Source organism: Ambystoma mexicanum, chromosome 3q (genome assembly GCF_040938575.1).
Source record: "Ambystoma mexicanum isolate Mex_15411 chromosome 3q, UKY_AmexF1_1, whole genome shotgun sequence".
Classification (NCBI taxonomy): Eukaryota; Metazoa; Chordata; class Amphibia; order Caudata; family Ambystomatidae; genus Ambystoma; species Ambystoma mexicanum.
The window spans coordinates 1,169,798,914-1,169,815,719 of record NC_090926.1 but is presented as its reverse complement, the minus strand read 5'-3'; the positions used below and the strand labels follow the sequence as shown (position 1 = coordinate 1,169,815,719).

General features: G+C 46.7%; 1 protein-coding gene across 2 annotated transcripts in view; it reads left to right on the top strand.

The window, feature by feature from the left end:
* The window catches only part of SLC27A1 (solute carrier family 27 member 1), a 256,989-nt gene that overhangs the window by 112,829 nt on the left and 127,354 nt on the right, over positions 1-16,806 (top strand). For both annotated transcript variants that reach the window (XM_069604011.1, XM_069604010.1), the window contains exons 3-4: positions 1,274-1,668; positions 5,255-5,413. In XM_069604011.1, coding sequence (XP_069460112.1) covers positions 1,274-1,668; positions 5,255-5,413 — 554 coding nt within the window. The remainder of the gene's footprint in view (positions 1-1,273; positions 1,669-5,254; positions 5,414-16,806) is intronic.

The window sequence follows — 16,806 nt, the reverse complement described above, 5'->3', positions numbered from 1 at the left end:
CAGTCTTTGGGCTCAACACTGTCAGCTTTCTGCCAGGACCTCCTGTTGCCTTGCTGGCATTGTATGTTTTGTAGTTCCTCTATGGCAGCGACCATCTTTTAGCCTAAACGGCTTTGTATATATACATGTTAACATTCCAATACAACTTCAAAATCAATTCATACATTAATTCATAATCTAATAAAACACTATCTCCCTTTTTGAAAGACCGATGGATTAATTGCTTGGGTCACGTGATGACCTCTATGGAAAGAAAATAATGTTGAACCTGCTTGTACATTTCATTTGTGACCTGCGTTTAGGGCCTATAAATCAAGTAGGAAGACAACACATATTGTGGTGTGATCCCGGCCATGACTAGCCATGTTCTAATGTTGAGCAGTGTTGTTATGGGGTCTCATTTGCGTCTGAAGATTTGACTGACATTCTGAGAAGCTAGAATCTAAAAGTCTCCTGAGCGAGAGTTGCATAGCCGCTGCTTTCTTTAGTGTTTCAACGGTGAGGGGTAATCCAATAGTGTTCTTCTAGTAGTTAAGTCTAATTGTTGTGCATTGGAAAGCAAAGTCTTCACCAACAATTGGACTGTGGATAAAAGATTAGCACAAATGGGAGACTGCCAAGAATGAGTTTGACAGAATAGGTGAAAGACCTGCAGATGAGGAGGCGGGATGCTGCCTTAAGATTTGATGCATCTGTGAGGAGACCCACTGCTGATGGACCCCGACTTGATGTCATTGTAATGAGCCACCTTTCCTTGCATGTGGTTCTGTGCATGCCCATGATTAGCATCGTTTTACCGGAAACTCAGGAAATGACGCGAGGAAATTGACTGTCACTCCAGTGTGCTTGACCGTAAGGACTGACTGAACAGTCATAGAACAGTGTTGGTCACTGTTCATTGATGACGTTTAAAAATGTGTATTTTCACAATATTATTGTAAACTCTATATATGCTTTATGACTAAGATAAAGACACACAAGAAGTCTGGGTGGCCTCCAGGTTTGAAGTGCATGTGTGGGGACTGTTTTGGTAGACCTTGGGATATTGGAGGTTGGTGATAAAAGGGGAGAGGACAAGTAGACTCATGTTGATGGCGACCCTCGCATTGTACAGATCAGTGAGTGGGGGTGACCTTTTGAATAAAGTTAGGTACTTTGTGATATCAACTCCCAGGATCTTGTCTTGTGGGATGGATCGGGTGGGCACTTGAGGCTGCAAGAGAATGTAGAATCTAATTTCAGAACTAATTCAATCTTTTGACTTTCATTACAGTGGTCTCTCTGTGCTTCTGCGTGTCAAATGGGAACTTAGGTGGCACCAGCGGGCCAAGAGCACCATCCCCAGCATCTTCCAGGACACCCTGCGCCGGCATCCTGACAAAGTAGCCCTGATCTACGAAGCCACTGGGGAGAAATGGACCTTCCGGCAGCTGGATGAATATTCTAATGCAGTGGGCAACTTTCTTTCTCAGCAAGGCTTCCATGCCGGGGACGTGGTGGCAATCTTCATGGAGAGCTGCCCACAGTTCGTAGGCCTATGGCTGGGGATGGCCAAAGTGGGAGTGCATGCTGCCCTTATTAACTTTAACCTGCGCTGTGACTCACTGATGTTCTGCATCACAACATCTGGGGCCAAGGCCGTAATCTTTGGAAGCGAGCTGAGCACAGGTGAGCACCCTTGTGAGATGTGTTGTTATTTGGCATTTGTTTAGCGCCTACTGCCATTGGTATGGCCTCAAAGCGCTGTGAGGAAGCATGCCCTTTGGCAGACCGTAGTGATATTTGAGATGTGGTGAGAGGAGAGGTAAAATGTCTATGTGCATTTAAAGCCTGATGGGAGGTGGGAAGAGAATCGCTAGGTCCCTCACAGCAGCCCATATTAACAGGGATGGGTGCTGTGTCACATTTTCAAGAGGATCAGGCTATGTGAACAGCTGGACCGAATTTTACGTGGGACTCAACTGTATTGTATAGGTGATGCCGCTCAGGCCCAGGGTGATGGATGTTTAGGGTAGGGTATAGACAAATAGTGTGCATGTGAAATGTGTGAGGCTATGTGAACAGCTGGAACGACCCCCCCAGTCCCTCTTCACGGAGGGAGTGAGGGAGGGACTCGACTGCATTCCGTGGGATGCAGCGCACAAGTGTCTGCAAGATACAGCAGTGGGGAGATTCATAGTAGCAAACATACCTTTGCAACAGTCTGCGGAAAAAATGCAAGTGCGACAAAATATATACAGTGGCGATCTAAATTAGACAGGCAAAATGTAAGGGAGGTAAAGTCAAAGCAGTGGAGAGCTTCAAAGAAGCAGTATCAATTAGGAGCCCTATTCTGGCAAAATGTAAGTGTGGCAAAATATGAACATAGGCGACATTTAATGCAGGAATCTAGACTGGGAAACCTAGTCTGGCAAAATGCCAGTGCGAGAAAATACAAACAGTGGCAGGTTTTCAAGTATCAGGGTAGATTAAGAGCCCTATTCGGGCAAAAGGCATGTGAGGCAGAACACAATCAGTGGCGAGCTTCACAGCAGTAATCTAAACTGGGAACACCTAGTCTGGCAAAATGCAAGTGCGGTAAATGGCGAGATTTAAAGCAGCGATCTAAATTTAAGGGCCCTACTCGTGCAAAAGCAAATGTGTATGTTGAGTCTCAAGCTGTAGCCCTGTGCATTCATTCTCAGTAGTCGGGTGCAATCTGAAACTGGGGTGTCAACTGAGGCTCTAGGGGAAGCCCTGTAAATGTATACCCTGGTCTGATGGGACAGGGAGGGAGGACACTTGGGGCTACTATTGTGTATAGCGATGCTCCAGGCGTAGGTCCTGAATTAATACTCCTTCTTAGATAGTGATACTCCAAGTTACAGTTCTGTGTGTTAATACTTACTTCTAGGAGGGGCTCCTGAGTGCAGGTGAGGATCTCCTGTTACGTGTATAGCAATACTCAATAGGAATCCCTTTAAATTAATACTCGATTCTTAGAGAGTGAACAGGTGATGGGCGTATGTACTGTGTGTGATACTGAAGTGGATCCTTGTAGATACCCACTTGGTTCTAAAAATGGGCAACTGAGTGCAGGTGAGGGCTCCAGTTTTGTTTATAGCAATCCTCTAGGTAAAGCCATATGAATTAATACTAGGTTCTAGGAGGGGCACCCGAGTGCAGGTGAAGGGCTCCTGTTAGATGTACAGGCATACCCAAGGGGAAGCCCTGTGGATTAATACTTGTTGTAGAAAGGGCACCTGAGTGCAAGTGAAGGGCCCCTGTTATGTGCATAGTAATATTCATGGGGAGCCCTGTGTAGTAATACTCTGTCCTAGGATGGGGGAGCTGAGCAGAGCTTGTGAGGAGCACTTGCTATGATACTCAAGTCGTCCATAAGGGGGGTCTCAAACAGGTGAGCTTGGGGATTCTCGGAGTGGAGCACCTATTGTGTATTGACAAGAGGGGAAGCGGCCACGGGGCGTGTATTAATGCTTAAGCAGGAGCTCTGGAATTAGTGTATACATGCTTTGTGGCAGGAAGAGAATGCAGAGCACTGATGTTTCATCCTGTGGGGTGTGCATTGCTGACTTTGGTCCCTCTTAGGTGTGCATTAATGCTAAGGAGTTCAATAAGCGTGAACTGTAATCAAACGAGGGTCTTCTGTGGAAAGTTTCAGTGCTGGAGGGGGGCAGCTGTGTGAAGGATGGATGCTCTGTGGCTAGGCGTGTTATTGCTCGCGGGTGGAGGAGCAGAAAACAAATGGCCAATGATGGGTGTTTATTGCTCAAGGGGAGCTCTGTGGTGGGTGTATTAATGCTCTGGAACCAAAAACGGAGCTGCTGAACTTAGAAGGTACCTCTAAGATGTACACAAATGTGAACAGTTTAAATGAGTGGCACTGCTCGGAAGTTGTGACTGGCTGACCCTGAAGGATGGGGAACTGTGGGTTGAGAACCCCCATGAGCAAAGTACTGTAGCATCTCCGTGCAGATTCGGGTAATGGTGGCTCTGCAAGGTACATCAATATATCAATGCTCATGAGGGTGGGTTAGGTGCTGGAGGGAGTGGTGTACCATATCAGTGCAGATAAGGGGTGATGGGTTGCTCTGCAAGGTACATCCATGCTCATGAGGATGGGGTAGGAGCTGGAGGGAATGGTGTACCATATCAGTGCAGATAAGGGGTGATGGGTGGCTCTGCAAGGTACATCCATGCTCATGAAGATGGTGCTGGAAGGAATGGTGTACCATATCAGTGCAGATTCGGGTAATGGTGGCTCTGCAAGGTGCATCAATGCTCATGAGGGTGAGGTAGGTGCTTGAGGGAATGGTGTACCATATCAGTGCAGATAAGGGGTGATGGGTGACTCTGCAAGGTACATCAATGCTCATGAGGGTGAGGTAGGTGCTGGAGGGAAGGGTGTACCATATCAGTGCAGGTTCGGGTAATGGTGGCTCTGCAAGGCGCATCAATGCTCATGAGGATGGGGTAGGTGCTGGAAGGAATGGTGTACCATGTCAGTGTAGATAAGGGGTGATGGTTGGCTCTGCAAGGTACATCAATGCTCATGAGGGTGAGGTAGGTGCTGGAGGGAATGGTTACCATATCAGTGCAGATTCGGGTAATGGTGGCTCTGCAAGGTACATCAATACATCAATGCTCATGAGGGTGGGTTAGGTGCTGGAGGGAATGGTGTACCATATCAGTGCAGATTCGGGTAATGGTGGCTCTGGAAGGTACATCAATACATCAATGCTCAGGAGGATCGAGTAGGTACTGAAAGGAATGGTATACCATCTCAGTGCAGATTACGGTGATAGGTGGCTCTGTAAGATACATCAATGCTCAGGAGAATGTAGTAGGTACTGAGCGTGGGGCAGGTCCGCTTTTGTGATGTATGGGACAAGTATAGAAATAAAGGCACAGGAGAAGGAAGGTGCTCCAGGCATGATTTGAGTTTTCCTAAGAGATTTGCCTCTGACTTGAGAGGTAAGCAGTTCCCTAGATGAGGTTCATGTGATCAGAAATAAGGATGCCACTAATTGTTAGTGGAAGTGAGGGTTCCTTTGCATGAATCTTCTGTAATGAGATGTCCATCTGACCCCTGCATGAATCTCATGATCAGATCTTGGGGTGACCACCACAGAAGGTGTACTGCATGTAGAAAGCTCTGGAGGTAAGAGTAAAGGTTGCCCTATGTTAACGTGATGCACTTGTAACCCCTGCCGTCAATCCTTGTAATAATGACTGCCCCTTTTTTCCATCACAGCGATATCTGAGGTCAACGACCAACTGGGGAAGAACATGGCAAGGTTCTGCAGCGGTGAATTTCCTTTAGAATCTGCACCGCCGGGCACAAAGCACCTTGATCCTCTGGTGACGATGGCGGCCAAGTCTGCGATTCCCTGTCCGGCAAGGGGAATGAATGGTGAATAAAATACCCAATGCCTATTCTCATGTAAATGGACTTCCCACAGGTTTTCGCCTAAATGTCCAATTATTTATGTAGCACTTCATATCTCTAGTTTTCTGAATTTTATTATGGCCGATATGGGCACTGGGCACAGAATAATGAAGAGATTTGCCCTCAGTCAACCATTGCGGTCAAATTGGGAAGTCAGGATTAGAACCCAGGACTCCTGAATTCTTAGCTTAAATCCTGAAATTGTGCTTTGAGGTCAAACACCGGGTGCGCTCCAGTGAAGATTTGGTAACTGGGCAGGTCTTAATAAGGTAAGGAGGAGAAGGTGGGGAGCAGGGGATTCACCGTGCCAGGGCACGTCTATCAGTTGTTACCAGGATAAAACTTAAAGGTGCGGGTGGGAGGCAGGACTCTCGGCATGAGACTCCCATGTTGAGAGGGAGCAAGGTTCTAAGAGCGCTGTTGGCGGCCGGTCTGTCAGTTTGGCGCTCTCTCCCATCATGGTAGTGTCGCGCTGAGAGCCCTGATAGCAGTGGTGACTGGGGGAGTCACGTAACCCCCCTTCCCAATTTCCGGGCTCTTTATTGTATTTGCAAGGCATACTGGCCCATATGGCCTTGAAATTTGCCATAGGGGTAGTGCAATGTCAATCCTCTGCGTTATAATAGACATTAGTCACTGCAGCATATTCTTTCTTAAACAACTGCAGTTGCAGCATTTATCAGAAGAAACCAAGACCACAAGCAGCAAAGTACAAAGCTAGAAAGGGATGCATAGGTCAAACACTCATTCTAAAAGGGCCTCGGGACAGAAACTGAACTCTGTAAGGCAGCCTTAAGCAGTTGGCATAAACTGCCCCTCAGGTGGTCTGGAAGAAAAACTAGGAAGGCCCCTCTGGGTGTCAGGGTGTGAGACACAACAACACCCCCTCAAATACCCAGCCATAGAATCTGATCTGAACATTCGCAAATGCCAGCTAGAAAAAGGCTCCCAGGAAGGGAGTCTTGCCATGGGACCCAGATCTATAAACCAAAACATGTAGACCCTGCAAACAAGCTTGCCCGGGTGGCACTTAAGACCAAACTGACAAAGTAGATTCAGACAAAACAGATGCATGGATCACATCCCCGGTACTGGCCACCAGATAACTAACTCTATGCCACCAGGAGCACAATATCTCAGCCCAGGCCTTTCATGTAACATTCCGGGAGTTGCACTCTTGGTTCACATCAGCTGATATACAACTGGACTAGAGCCAGATTGCCGTGGTTTGTAATGGCAGCAGAGTCTGGAACTCGGCATTGTGCCCCTGTTGATATAGAGTCTTCTTTTATACATTTCAGTGCCATCCACCTTTCTCTTGCCTCTTTTATGCCATAGGCATACATACTAAAGTTGAAGCAAGTGGACACTTCCTGATATGTGCCAGATGGAGCAGCGCCTGAGGTTGGCTGTGCAAGACCTTGGTTTGGTGGGGATTGACCCAATCCTTTCACCTCTTCCCTTCCTTACATCATCCTTGTTTCTTACCAACTGCTTCATTTATTTTACCTCATAAGCAACACATATTGTTAGGACAGTTGTCCTTCGCCTTTGGCAGACTATATATCTAGATCTTTTAATAAGACACGGTCCATCCATTGGGCGGACCCTCGTCAACCATGCCAATAATATACTTGGGATAGCCTCATGCACCCAGACTTTACATTTATATTTAATGTCCAGCAATCTCCACCTACCGATCACCTGCTTGCACGCCTTCTCATGCTCCGCACCAGCTTTTACTTCTGCACATCTCTCTCTTCTTGTCTTACAACATTTTCCAGTCAGTGCATCCTAAGCAGACTATGATTCTGCTATTCCTGGGCGGGGGGGGGGCCTAATGCACCTTAACTCGGAAAAGGGTTTCAAGCTTGAGAGTACTACAGTGGTGAGCTGGCACACAATAACAAAAACTAATAATAATGATATTGAGGCAGGAATAACATTCCTAGTAGCTGTTAGCACTTTGGCAAAACTAAAGCCTTTGTCTCAATCAGGATTGTCGTTTGTTCTGAGCTTGGCCTTATAAGAGCTGTGGCAAAGTACCCTGCCTTATCTTTGGTGGGTTAACCATGTGTGCTGACCAAGGGAGTCCCAAGCCCCCTGAGCTAGTGTTATACCGTGCACCGGAGTAGTAAGGAGGGGAAGGAGGATCTTAAAAGGAAGGATAGATTAGTTAGTGGGACAGAGAGGGATAGTGCAGGAGAGCGTTTTGCTGTGCTGTTGGTAGCATCAGTTCGGAAAAAGCAGTCACTGTGAGTTGGGTTTGCTTCAAGATGTCATGGGTTTGGTGTTTCGATATGTGAGTCTGTATAGGATTGTTCTCTGGTGTAGTGCTGTAGATGTAGTGTGTTATGATTGAGTGATATGTCGGAGGGAGTGTGCAGGGGTTGAGCGGTGGGGTTTTAGGAAAATTGAAGTTTTTAGTAGGGTTAATGGTGAGAAAGGCCTGTGTGTCCTTGTAGGCTACATTGTTTTGTGTACGCTGAACTTCCTTATATGTTAGTTGGTGATATTAGGCTTTATTTACATTGGGCCTGCCAAGGTTTGGGTGAGTCGGTTTGTGGTGTGTCTTCTTGTATCAGGGTTGTGTGTTTCTCTTCGACAGTACTTCCTGTTAAGGTGGGTGAGTTAAAGAGCCAGCTTGTAGTCATTTTCAGAATTTTAGGAGTTTTGCTGAGATGCAAGAGAAAGCTGATCTACTGTATTTCAATTTCGAATATTGCTTTGAATCAAGGCGAATGTCCTTGCTCGATCTCAGGTTTAGGTTCGGTCTGTAGGTGGAAATTTGTCTTTTTTGACTGCTAGCCAGTGTAGGATTCTGAGTGCTTGTGTCATGTGTTCTCTCTTAATGAGTGTGTGGTGCAGTTTTACTGCCGCCTTGGTAGTCCATCATTGGAAGCTAGATGCTGTTAGTGTAGCTTATTCTTGACATGACTAGGGAAGTTGTAGAAGGGTAGTATCCGTTTGATTGTGCGTAGACAAAAAAAGCATTTCTTTTACTACTGCATTGACTTGTGGCTCTTGTGTTAGGTCGTTGTCCATTAATATTCTAAGATTTTTAACGACTTTGGAAGATTAAGGTTGGTTTCTCATTTCTTTAGAGCATGGAATGTGAAGTTAATTTGATGGGCGTGATCATGTTTTTTCCAGATTACGTTTAAGGCTGTTGCTGCTCATCCATCCGTTTATATGTGTGATATCGTTGGTAAGTTTTTTTTTTTGTGTCTAGTCAACAATAGACCACAATTTATGATCGAAATAGATGAAAAACATATATATTCAAAAAATTGAAAAAAAAAGAACGATTAAGAAAATGAAAAAGAAAGGGAATGTGAGCGTGTTCCATCTATCATAGATTATTAACCTGATTTTGCGGCCCCTAATTACCTAAACATTGTAAGTTTGCTTGCACCGGTTTGTATAAGCATACAGTCAGCGCAGGGGCTTGAACACGACGGAGCGGCACTCTAGCAAAACATCTCTGGCCGTAGTGTTCGGCAAAACATGTTTTGTAGCCCTGTCCCCAGACTCGGGGGGCTTGCTGACTCTCACGTTTTAACGAGCGTTCAAGACTGCAGCACTGCCGAATCTGCTCGATGCAGCGTGGGTTGCTTGTGCGAGTGAGTGACAACTCTAGTTCAGAACAGGATACTCCCAGCGAGATCTGGCCTGAAGCCGAGTTATCACAGTTGTGTTTCAACAAACAGACACTTTCAGTAGACTAGGCATGGGTCTATGAATACAGAAACAGCCAAAGTCTCACATACTTGTAGCTGTCCGGACTGGTATACATGTCCTGCAATGAGACCCGGGTCCGGTGCCTCTGATTGGGGACTTACCGGGTTATTCCAACCTTGGAGGACCACGTAAGTCCCCATTCAGAAAACCATCCCCCATTCCCATTTAAGCCCCCATAGGGCTCAATGGGAATGGGGAAGGCGCTAATAACGGGCCCTCAAATAGCGGGCCCGTTATTTGTGCCCTGGTCCCCTAACGGGACCCGCTAAGGACGTCTGGTCTGACCAGATGTTTTCAGCGGGTCCCGCAAGGGAACCTCGTAATAGGGCGGTAAGGGGTTACCGGCATCCTTACCGGTGCCAGTAACCCCTTACCGCCCACCTTGGAATGACCATAATTGTTTTCTTAGGGTGAATAATGTGACCAATTAAATTTGCAGACCCCAACTTCCATTATTCTCTCACAAGGGGTTCTTACTGAATAAGGCATGTTTCAAATGTAATATTTTGGACATAATTCTGTTCACATAATGCTCTTTGCTTTTATGCAAATCACCATATTTGGGTTCTATGAAGAGATGGTGTATTGGGTGTCCTGGGCTGAGACCACACCCCACCACTCCATGGAGGAGAGGGTTCCCCGAATGCATTTTTCCCATTTCCAGCACTGCTTGCAGTGCTTTACTTTGACTAGTTGCAAGGGAGAACGTTTCTACAGTACCTCTGTGGAGACCCCCTGGTCATTTTTCTGTGTCTCTAGCCGGCTAAATCTAATTCTCCTTGGTGAGCCCTAATGTGAGCCCTCACTAAGGGCAAGAATCTGTTAAGATCTGCACCTCACATACTCTCCGGCTACTCTTTGAGGGTACTCGAGTGGGTATTGCTTAGAGCAGGGGTGGACACATTGTTTCGCTCGAGGGCCGAATGTATCACACAAGTCCCATACAGTGGGCTGAACTTTCAATGTGAATATGCAGGTAGACCGGGCATTAGTTCACACATTTATTGTTAGACATCCTAGCTCTTTTAAACATGCAAATATAATACAAATACAAAAACTGTACCCCAGAGGCTTCACACACCTGATATGACAGACTTAGTGACTGACTGACTTTAGGCCAGGCAGCACTTCATTAAACTCATGTGACTTGGAGGGCTATAAATAATGTTCTAAAGGGCTGCATTTGGCCCGCGGGCTGCATGTTAAGCACCTCTGACTTAGAGTGACAGCTTGCACACTACTGTGTGTTTTAAGTGCATGCCTGCTTAGCAGCAGTTTTACTTGGATGACAGTTTGGGGTACAGGCTGTACCCAGTGAAATGTCTGTAGTGCATCCTATTAACATTCATGCCATGTACTCGTGCCAGTGTTTTGTTTGACACGTGTGTCCGTGTGAGCAACCTTGGTTTATTATATTTGCTGACGGGTAGCCAAGGATCCAAGCTTAGCTAAAAGAAATGTATGGTCACAAATGTAGGCCTTATGTGGTCATTGCCTGGCTGAGCCCTGAGCAGCGACAGCACAGGATCTGACTAGATAACACTGGATGTATGGGTGTAAGGGCTTTGGCTGGAATACATGGCCTATAACCCAGGAAGCCCCCAAATGTTTGGGTGGCCTCAATGTTGAATGGGGCATGGATGCTATAGAAGGCAGAGATGCCATCTCAACCCTGAATTTCCTGGGGTCTGTGCCATTGGGATGGCCATCTCCTGAATTCACCCCTGGAGGGATAAGAACACTTCTTAGGCTCTGGCATGCACCCTTCTCAATGCAAAGCTTTTCTGGGAAGAGGAGTCTTATATATCTCAAACTCAGCAAGGACTCTACAGTGATGCCTTCTTCCCTAGACTGGTTGAGACAATCATATAATCATGTCGGACTGCGTTCTCCCTTCTCTAACAAGCCTGCAGTGTTTTACCCTGGGTGGAAATCTGAGACACTGTGCACAGAAAAACAGAACCTACAGTAACCAGATAGACCATGGAGGCTGGGGTTACTGCAATAGAGGCAAAGATAAAAGCAAGGACCAAGAAAGGAACGTTGGCACCTTGAGAAGCACGTATGCCTACCTGCTGTCTCAGTGGGAACTTTAGTTCACGGTCTCCAACACCAAAACAGCTATTCTTCTTGTAGGGGTTGGCAGACGCTTTACTTCTTTATTTCTTCATTAATGGGTTGCTGTGTGCGCTGGCCCCGTGGATCTTCAACTCCCTTCCGTCCAGGAAGCTGTTGTCAGTTGCTGGAGACCTCCCCGGGCTTTAACAGCCACTAGAAATTGTTCTCTGGTAACCAGAGGCTAACAGAGGTCTGAAAACTGACCAACCTCCACCAGTAGTAGCCGGAACTTCTGAGGGGAGAATACTGCAGGACACTGTTGGCCCATAGGAAAGCATTTGTCCTTTGAATTGAATTGATATCGGGATTCTGTCTGGTCATGATCCGAAGCAGAGGGCTTATCTTTAACATTGGACGTGAACTGTATTGCCAGGCGATCAAAGCTGGCCCTTAACAGTTACACCAAGATGCAGGAACACGTGGGGGAATGGAAAGATTTTTCACCCCTCACCAGAGAATTATTTAAAATCTCGTTTCGAGAGGATAGGTCAGGGGCACTGCTCTCTCCTTGGAAGCAACACAACGCGGAGAAACACAGGTTCGATCCCTGGGTCCGCACTTAGAAACCTTTGGGTAATAAGCGCGTTATAAATAACCCATTACAAATATAATTACTTACCTGTGCTAGTAAAATTACTGTTGACTTACCTGGTTGAAACATAAAGTACCTGTCATTAATCAACTTGTTTGGATAACCTTTAAATTAACATCATTTATTTATATACTATGCTAATGTATGCCAGTAGCCCCCCACGCCTCATCAGATGAGCGCTCTGGTCATTCCACACATCAGGAGGGAATTCAGAGCTAAACGAGATCAGAGTGGCGATTTTGGGGCTTTAACACAATCCTCATGAAATCTCTCTGGGCACTAGTTCTCTGTGACCCATAGTCATGCAATACTCATCCGTCGTCCTCTGCTCAGCGTATGGCTTCAGAGGGACCATGTGGGGACAAAGGGCCAGGCAGGGGAAGATCAGAAACGCAGTGATGCTCTCCATCAGCAGAGCAGAATCAGGAGAGTAACGGGCGTCCCTACTCTTTCCCTTCGTCTTCCCTTACCTACCCCTCATCTGGCATTTAACGGGAAAACATGGTATATGGTGGGTGAACCTGGTACCTGATGCCAACACAAAGGAAACCGTGGTCTCTGGCGAGAACCCACATAGACACAAACAGCCAAAATGGCCTTGCCTCACAATAAAACTGTGAAGAAATGACTACAGGATTATAGGGAGGAGTAGTGGATACATCTCCTATACAGGCTCACACAGCCTCACACTACTACTAAACTAGCAATGATCTCAAATCATAAAGTGAAACAGACAACATGAATGGTATATCTCCTTGGCTCCTTCGGGTAGCTCAGACTATACTCCTCAAGAGGGGCGGGAGCTAACAAGCATCCAAACAAAAAGAGTACCTGGGTACCAAAATACAACAATACCCATTAAAGATTGTATCATAAATGGGAGACTTTAATAAAATTAAAAATACAGACCCACTAACCAGAAACACTAATAACTCACACTTGCAAAGGAAGACAGACAAATGCAGACTTTAGAATGAAAAAGGGTATTCTGGGACTGAAGACAGGGGCAGACAGGCAATAGTGTCCTGCAGCAAAGGTTCAAGTTCAAAGGATACATCTTAGAAGGGTAATGAGTGGGGGTCTTAAATTGTCACTATGGCCCCTAAAACCGGTAAGGGATGGGGGCAGAATCACTGTTAATACCTTTCTCTTTTTGGGTGGCTCGACAGTATTGAGCCAGATTTCATGGTGCATTCCAATGGGTTGAGACGGTCAAGTTGGTTGCTCTCAATGAAGTCAGCATAGAGGCGGTCGATGTGATATGGTCCAGCGATACAGTACAGTCTTGCAGTGGTGATAGGCTTGAATCCGGTGAAGCACAGGCTGCTAATCGTCGAGTTGGCGGTAGAGTTGGTTTGACTGGGTCCAACAATGCTATGCCGCTCTTCAGTTGTTACCGCCTTAAAAGCGGCTGGGGTTCAGGCAAGCGATCTCCTATTAAGCAGTGCAAATCCGATCAATTAAGCAGCGAGTGTGAAAGAAAGCTCTGGTGGGCCTGCATCTGTTCTAAAACCCCTCCAAGAGTGGTTGAGTCTTGATGTCTTCACATCAATGGAAGAGGACTTTGGGACAGACCATACTCTCTATACAGTTCCAAATGAACCCTTCTTCTGATGTTCAAAGATGAAGTTCCTTATATAGTCATTTTGCCACAGCAAATTGGTCCATTTCAAGACGTCTGTAAGGGTCCAATCAAAAGTCTTTGCCTGGTGTGACAGAGCCAGAGATCTTCCCCTGACAGGTGTGGGAGTTGGGAGGACCCCAGTCCCCGGCCTTCCCCTGTATCTATTTGCTTGACAAGAGTACCACTGTCTATCACTCCAGGCCTGCACAGCACCATCCTGGACAGAGTTTCCTTCTTCGTCTCCTGGGATTGTTAGCAGCCTTGACAACGGGACAGCCAGCAAACAACCAGAGAGAAATAAAGCAGAGCAGAGCAAGCATGAGAGAACCTCACAGCAGCCTGAACGTAGCAGACCACTATGCGACCCACCTAATTTGGAATATCAGTGTGACTTAGAGAGTGGAGCACTGTGTAGGGATCCACCCACCCGGAGAGAATCAATTCGCCCCAGCACAACCCCAGCATGAGTAAGGGTCTGCAGCGCCCAACCAGACTCGTTCACTCTCCTGTACTAGAGCCCTCATCACCTCATTGAGCCAGTATTTTCCACCGGCTGGGAAGCCTCAGACCAAGTGGGACACTAACTGCTGTGCGCTTCTATTCCCGCATACTGGTGGACCCATGTACGAAAATTAGGCAGAGCTTCAGACCCCTTTTGAATGTTTCTCTGATTGCAACACCTCACCTGGGGGAAAGAAAAGCAGTGGTTGGCCCTGGTGAACCAGTTGAGGCAGAGTGCCAAAGGAAGGGGAAGGAGTAGGATAAAAGGGGGGACAGTAAGCAGGGAAGTGCAGATTGTTCAGATGAAGTCACGGGAGGAGCAGGAGGACCAAGAGACCAGGCGGAGGAAGGACACAACGGAGGAGCACATGGAGGAGACTAATTAAGAGTGTGCAAAGTGAAATATTGGTTGGGGGGATGAAGTGGTACTTGGATTTCAGTGAGCGTGAAAGGTGTGTATGTTTACGAGATCGATAGGACAGTAGGACGTTAATGACAAGAAAATTGGTGAAGTGAAAGAAGGGTAGCCGAGAGAAGATGTTGGTGGAGAGGAGAGTAGTAGCCTGAATAATTGTGGAGGAGGGAGCAGCACAAAGATCGGAGGGAAAAGGAAGATAATGCAGAGAGAGACATCGGAGGGAGAGGAGAGAGTATCAGGGAGAGGAAGGTTTGACAGTGGGTGGATTAGGAGGTTGAGAGAAGGAGGAGGCAAGGGAGAATGACAGATAGCCCAAAGGAGAGAAACAGTATGGCGTGAAAGGTTTAGATCGAGTAGAGCCCAAGTGCCTCAAAGAACCCATAACTTACATCAATTAGGGGAATACAGAGTAGGGACCACCTATATTGTTTCCTGAGGGAGTCGAAGATAGATAAAGCGTTTGCCTTTGGGCCAACACCCGTAGCCAGAACGCTTGGTATTCAGTAGTGGTTACCGATATCTAGCCAGGGTTGAGGGATGCCTGGGTTACGGAGGGAACACCCATCTCTAGATGAGATAGAGGGAAGGCACTTAGAAAGCCCCTTGATGACAAAAACAATAAAAAACCCTTGATCTGTCTTTGAGAGTTGGTGTGTTTTTGAAGCCATCTGTGATGCTGGTAATGTCTGTCCCAGAGTGCTTTGTCTGATGGAAGTGGAGAGTGGGCACAGGAAGTTTGGGAACTCTAGGAAATCCCAGGATGGTTGGACCAGCATCTTGCTGGTCGTTCCACTCCTGGGCTTTTCAAACTCCTCCCTTTACCCCTATCTGCCAACATCAGAGAACCTCTGGCAATGATCACCTTGGTGTGAATACCCATTGTACTGCCGTGGCTTCCCTTTGAAGCACTGGTTCCCACATATCCCTCTGGGGTAGAGCCTGTCTAGCTGAGCAGGTGACAACAAGGCAAGTTTCTAAGGCTCAACCCAAATGGTCTCTTCTCGATGCAACTTGATCCAAGAGAGCTGAATACCCTAGTCACCTGGGTGGCAATAGAAGTGTTTTGGCTTGCCTATGCGTATATTCCCAGGAGCCACCATATCATCGGACATGGCTTATTTTTTATTTATTAATCAAACTGCTACTGCACACTATTATATGATTTGGATTTGAGATGCCCATGGTTATAGGCAGTGCCTGGCTGTTGAAAATGTGGGTTCCAGCCGGCTGTTTGCAGAAATGCCACTAACTACATTCCAAACTACATGGCAGCTGCTGTGGGTGTCAGGAGACACTCACATCAGAGTTACATGTTTGCACTATACTTTTCAGCATGGAGCCTTATGAAAGTGCACCCAATGAGCAGAGCTCACTTACAGGCAGACTTACTAATCGCGTTTGGGTTACAAAAAACATCAGGGCTGCCAACCTGTGTAGCTAGTATTCTGCCACAGAAACCCATAGAGAACATCCACACAAAAAACATTTTGGTCACAACATCCAGGCACTACCTAAAAACCCTTGGGTAGCGAATTTTCTCCTGTCCACGGACAAGCAGCTACCAACAGTGTGCAGCCAAATTAAAAATAAAGATGCCAACGGCGTATGACACTACCACACTTTTTATGTCGGCAGACGCCCGCTGGGACAAAATGGGGCACATTAATAGTACCTCTTCCTTGGTAGCTATTTGTGCACGTTAAAATAAAGTTGCAGTTTTATGCATTTCCCGGCCAGGAAAAATCATTAAAGATTCCAAAAAGTCAGCAAAAGGTCAAAGGGACTAACACGGTTAGCAATAAGGACAGTCGATAGTGACTTTCTGACTAAACGCTGCAGCGTTTCGGAAGAGAAAAGAAAAAAAACACATACCTGTATCCCCGGCAGGGGACGATGGTGCCCTCCAGCCATGTGGCCTGCAATATCTGGGTACTTATAGCATTCTTTTCTGTTCCGAAACACTCCAGCATTTTGTAACAGAAAAGAAAAAAAACCACATACCTGATTCCCCGGCAGAGAACAATGGCGACCTCCAGCCGTGTGGAGGCTCGGTGCGGGTGTGGCCCCGCTTCGAGTCTCCTCGTTGGCTGAGGGGCTGCCAGGCCCCCCACCGGGAACAAAGGAGTGGAAATCCGGCTGAGGGATTCCCGGCCGGGTAATACCCCAGCGAGGGCCAATCAGAATGTGTGTTACATTCTGGTTGACCCTCGCTGGGGTACTAATGAAATATACTGACCTGTGTAATTGTTTGACTGCTGGCTTGAAAGGTGTTTGAGTCTTGTATAGACCCTTAATGTTTTAATAATCCCTTAGCTTACTTTTAGTAATGTCTTGTACTATTGTTTTCCTTGATACTTTTAAAC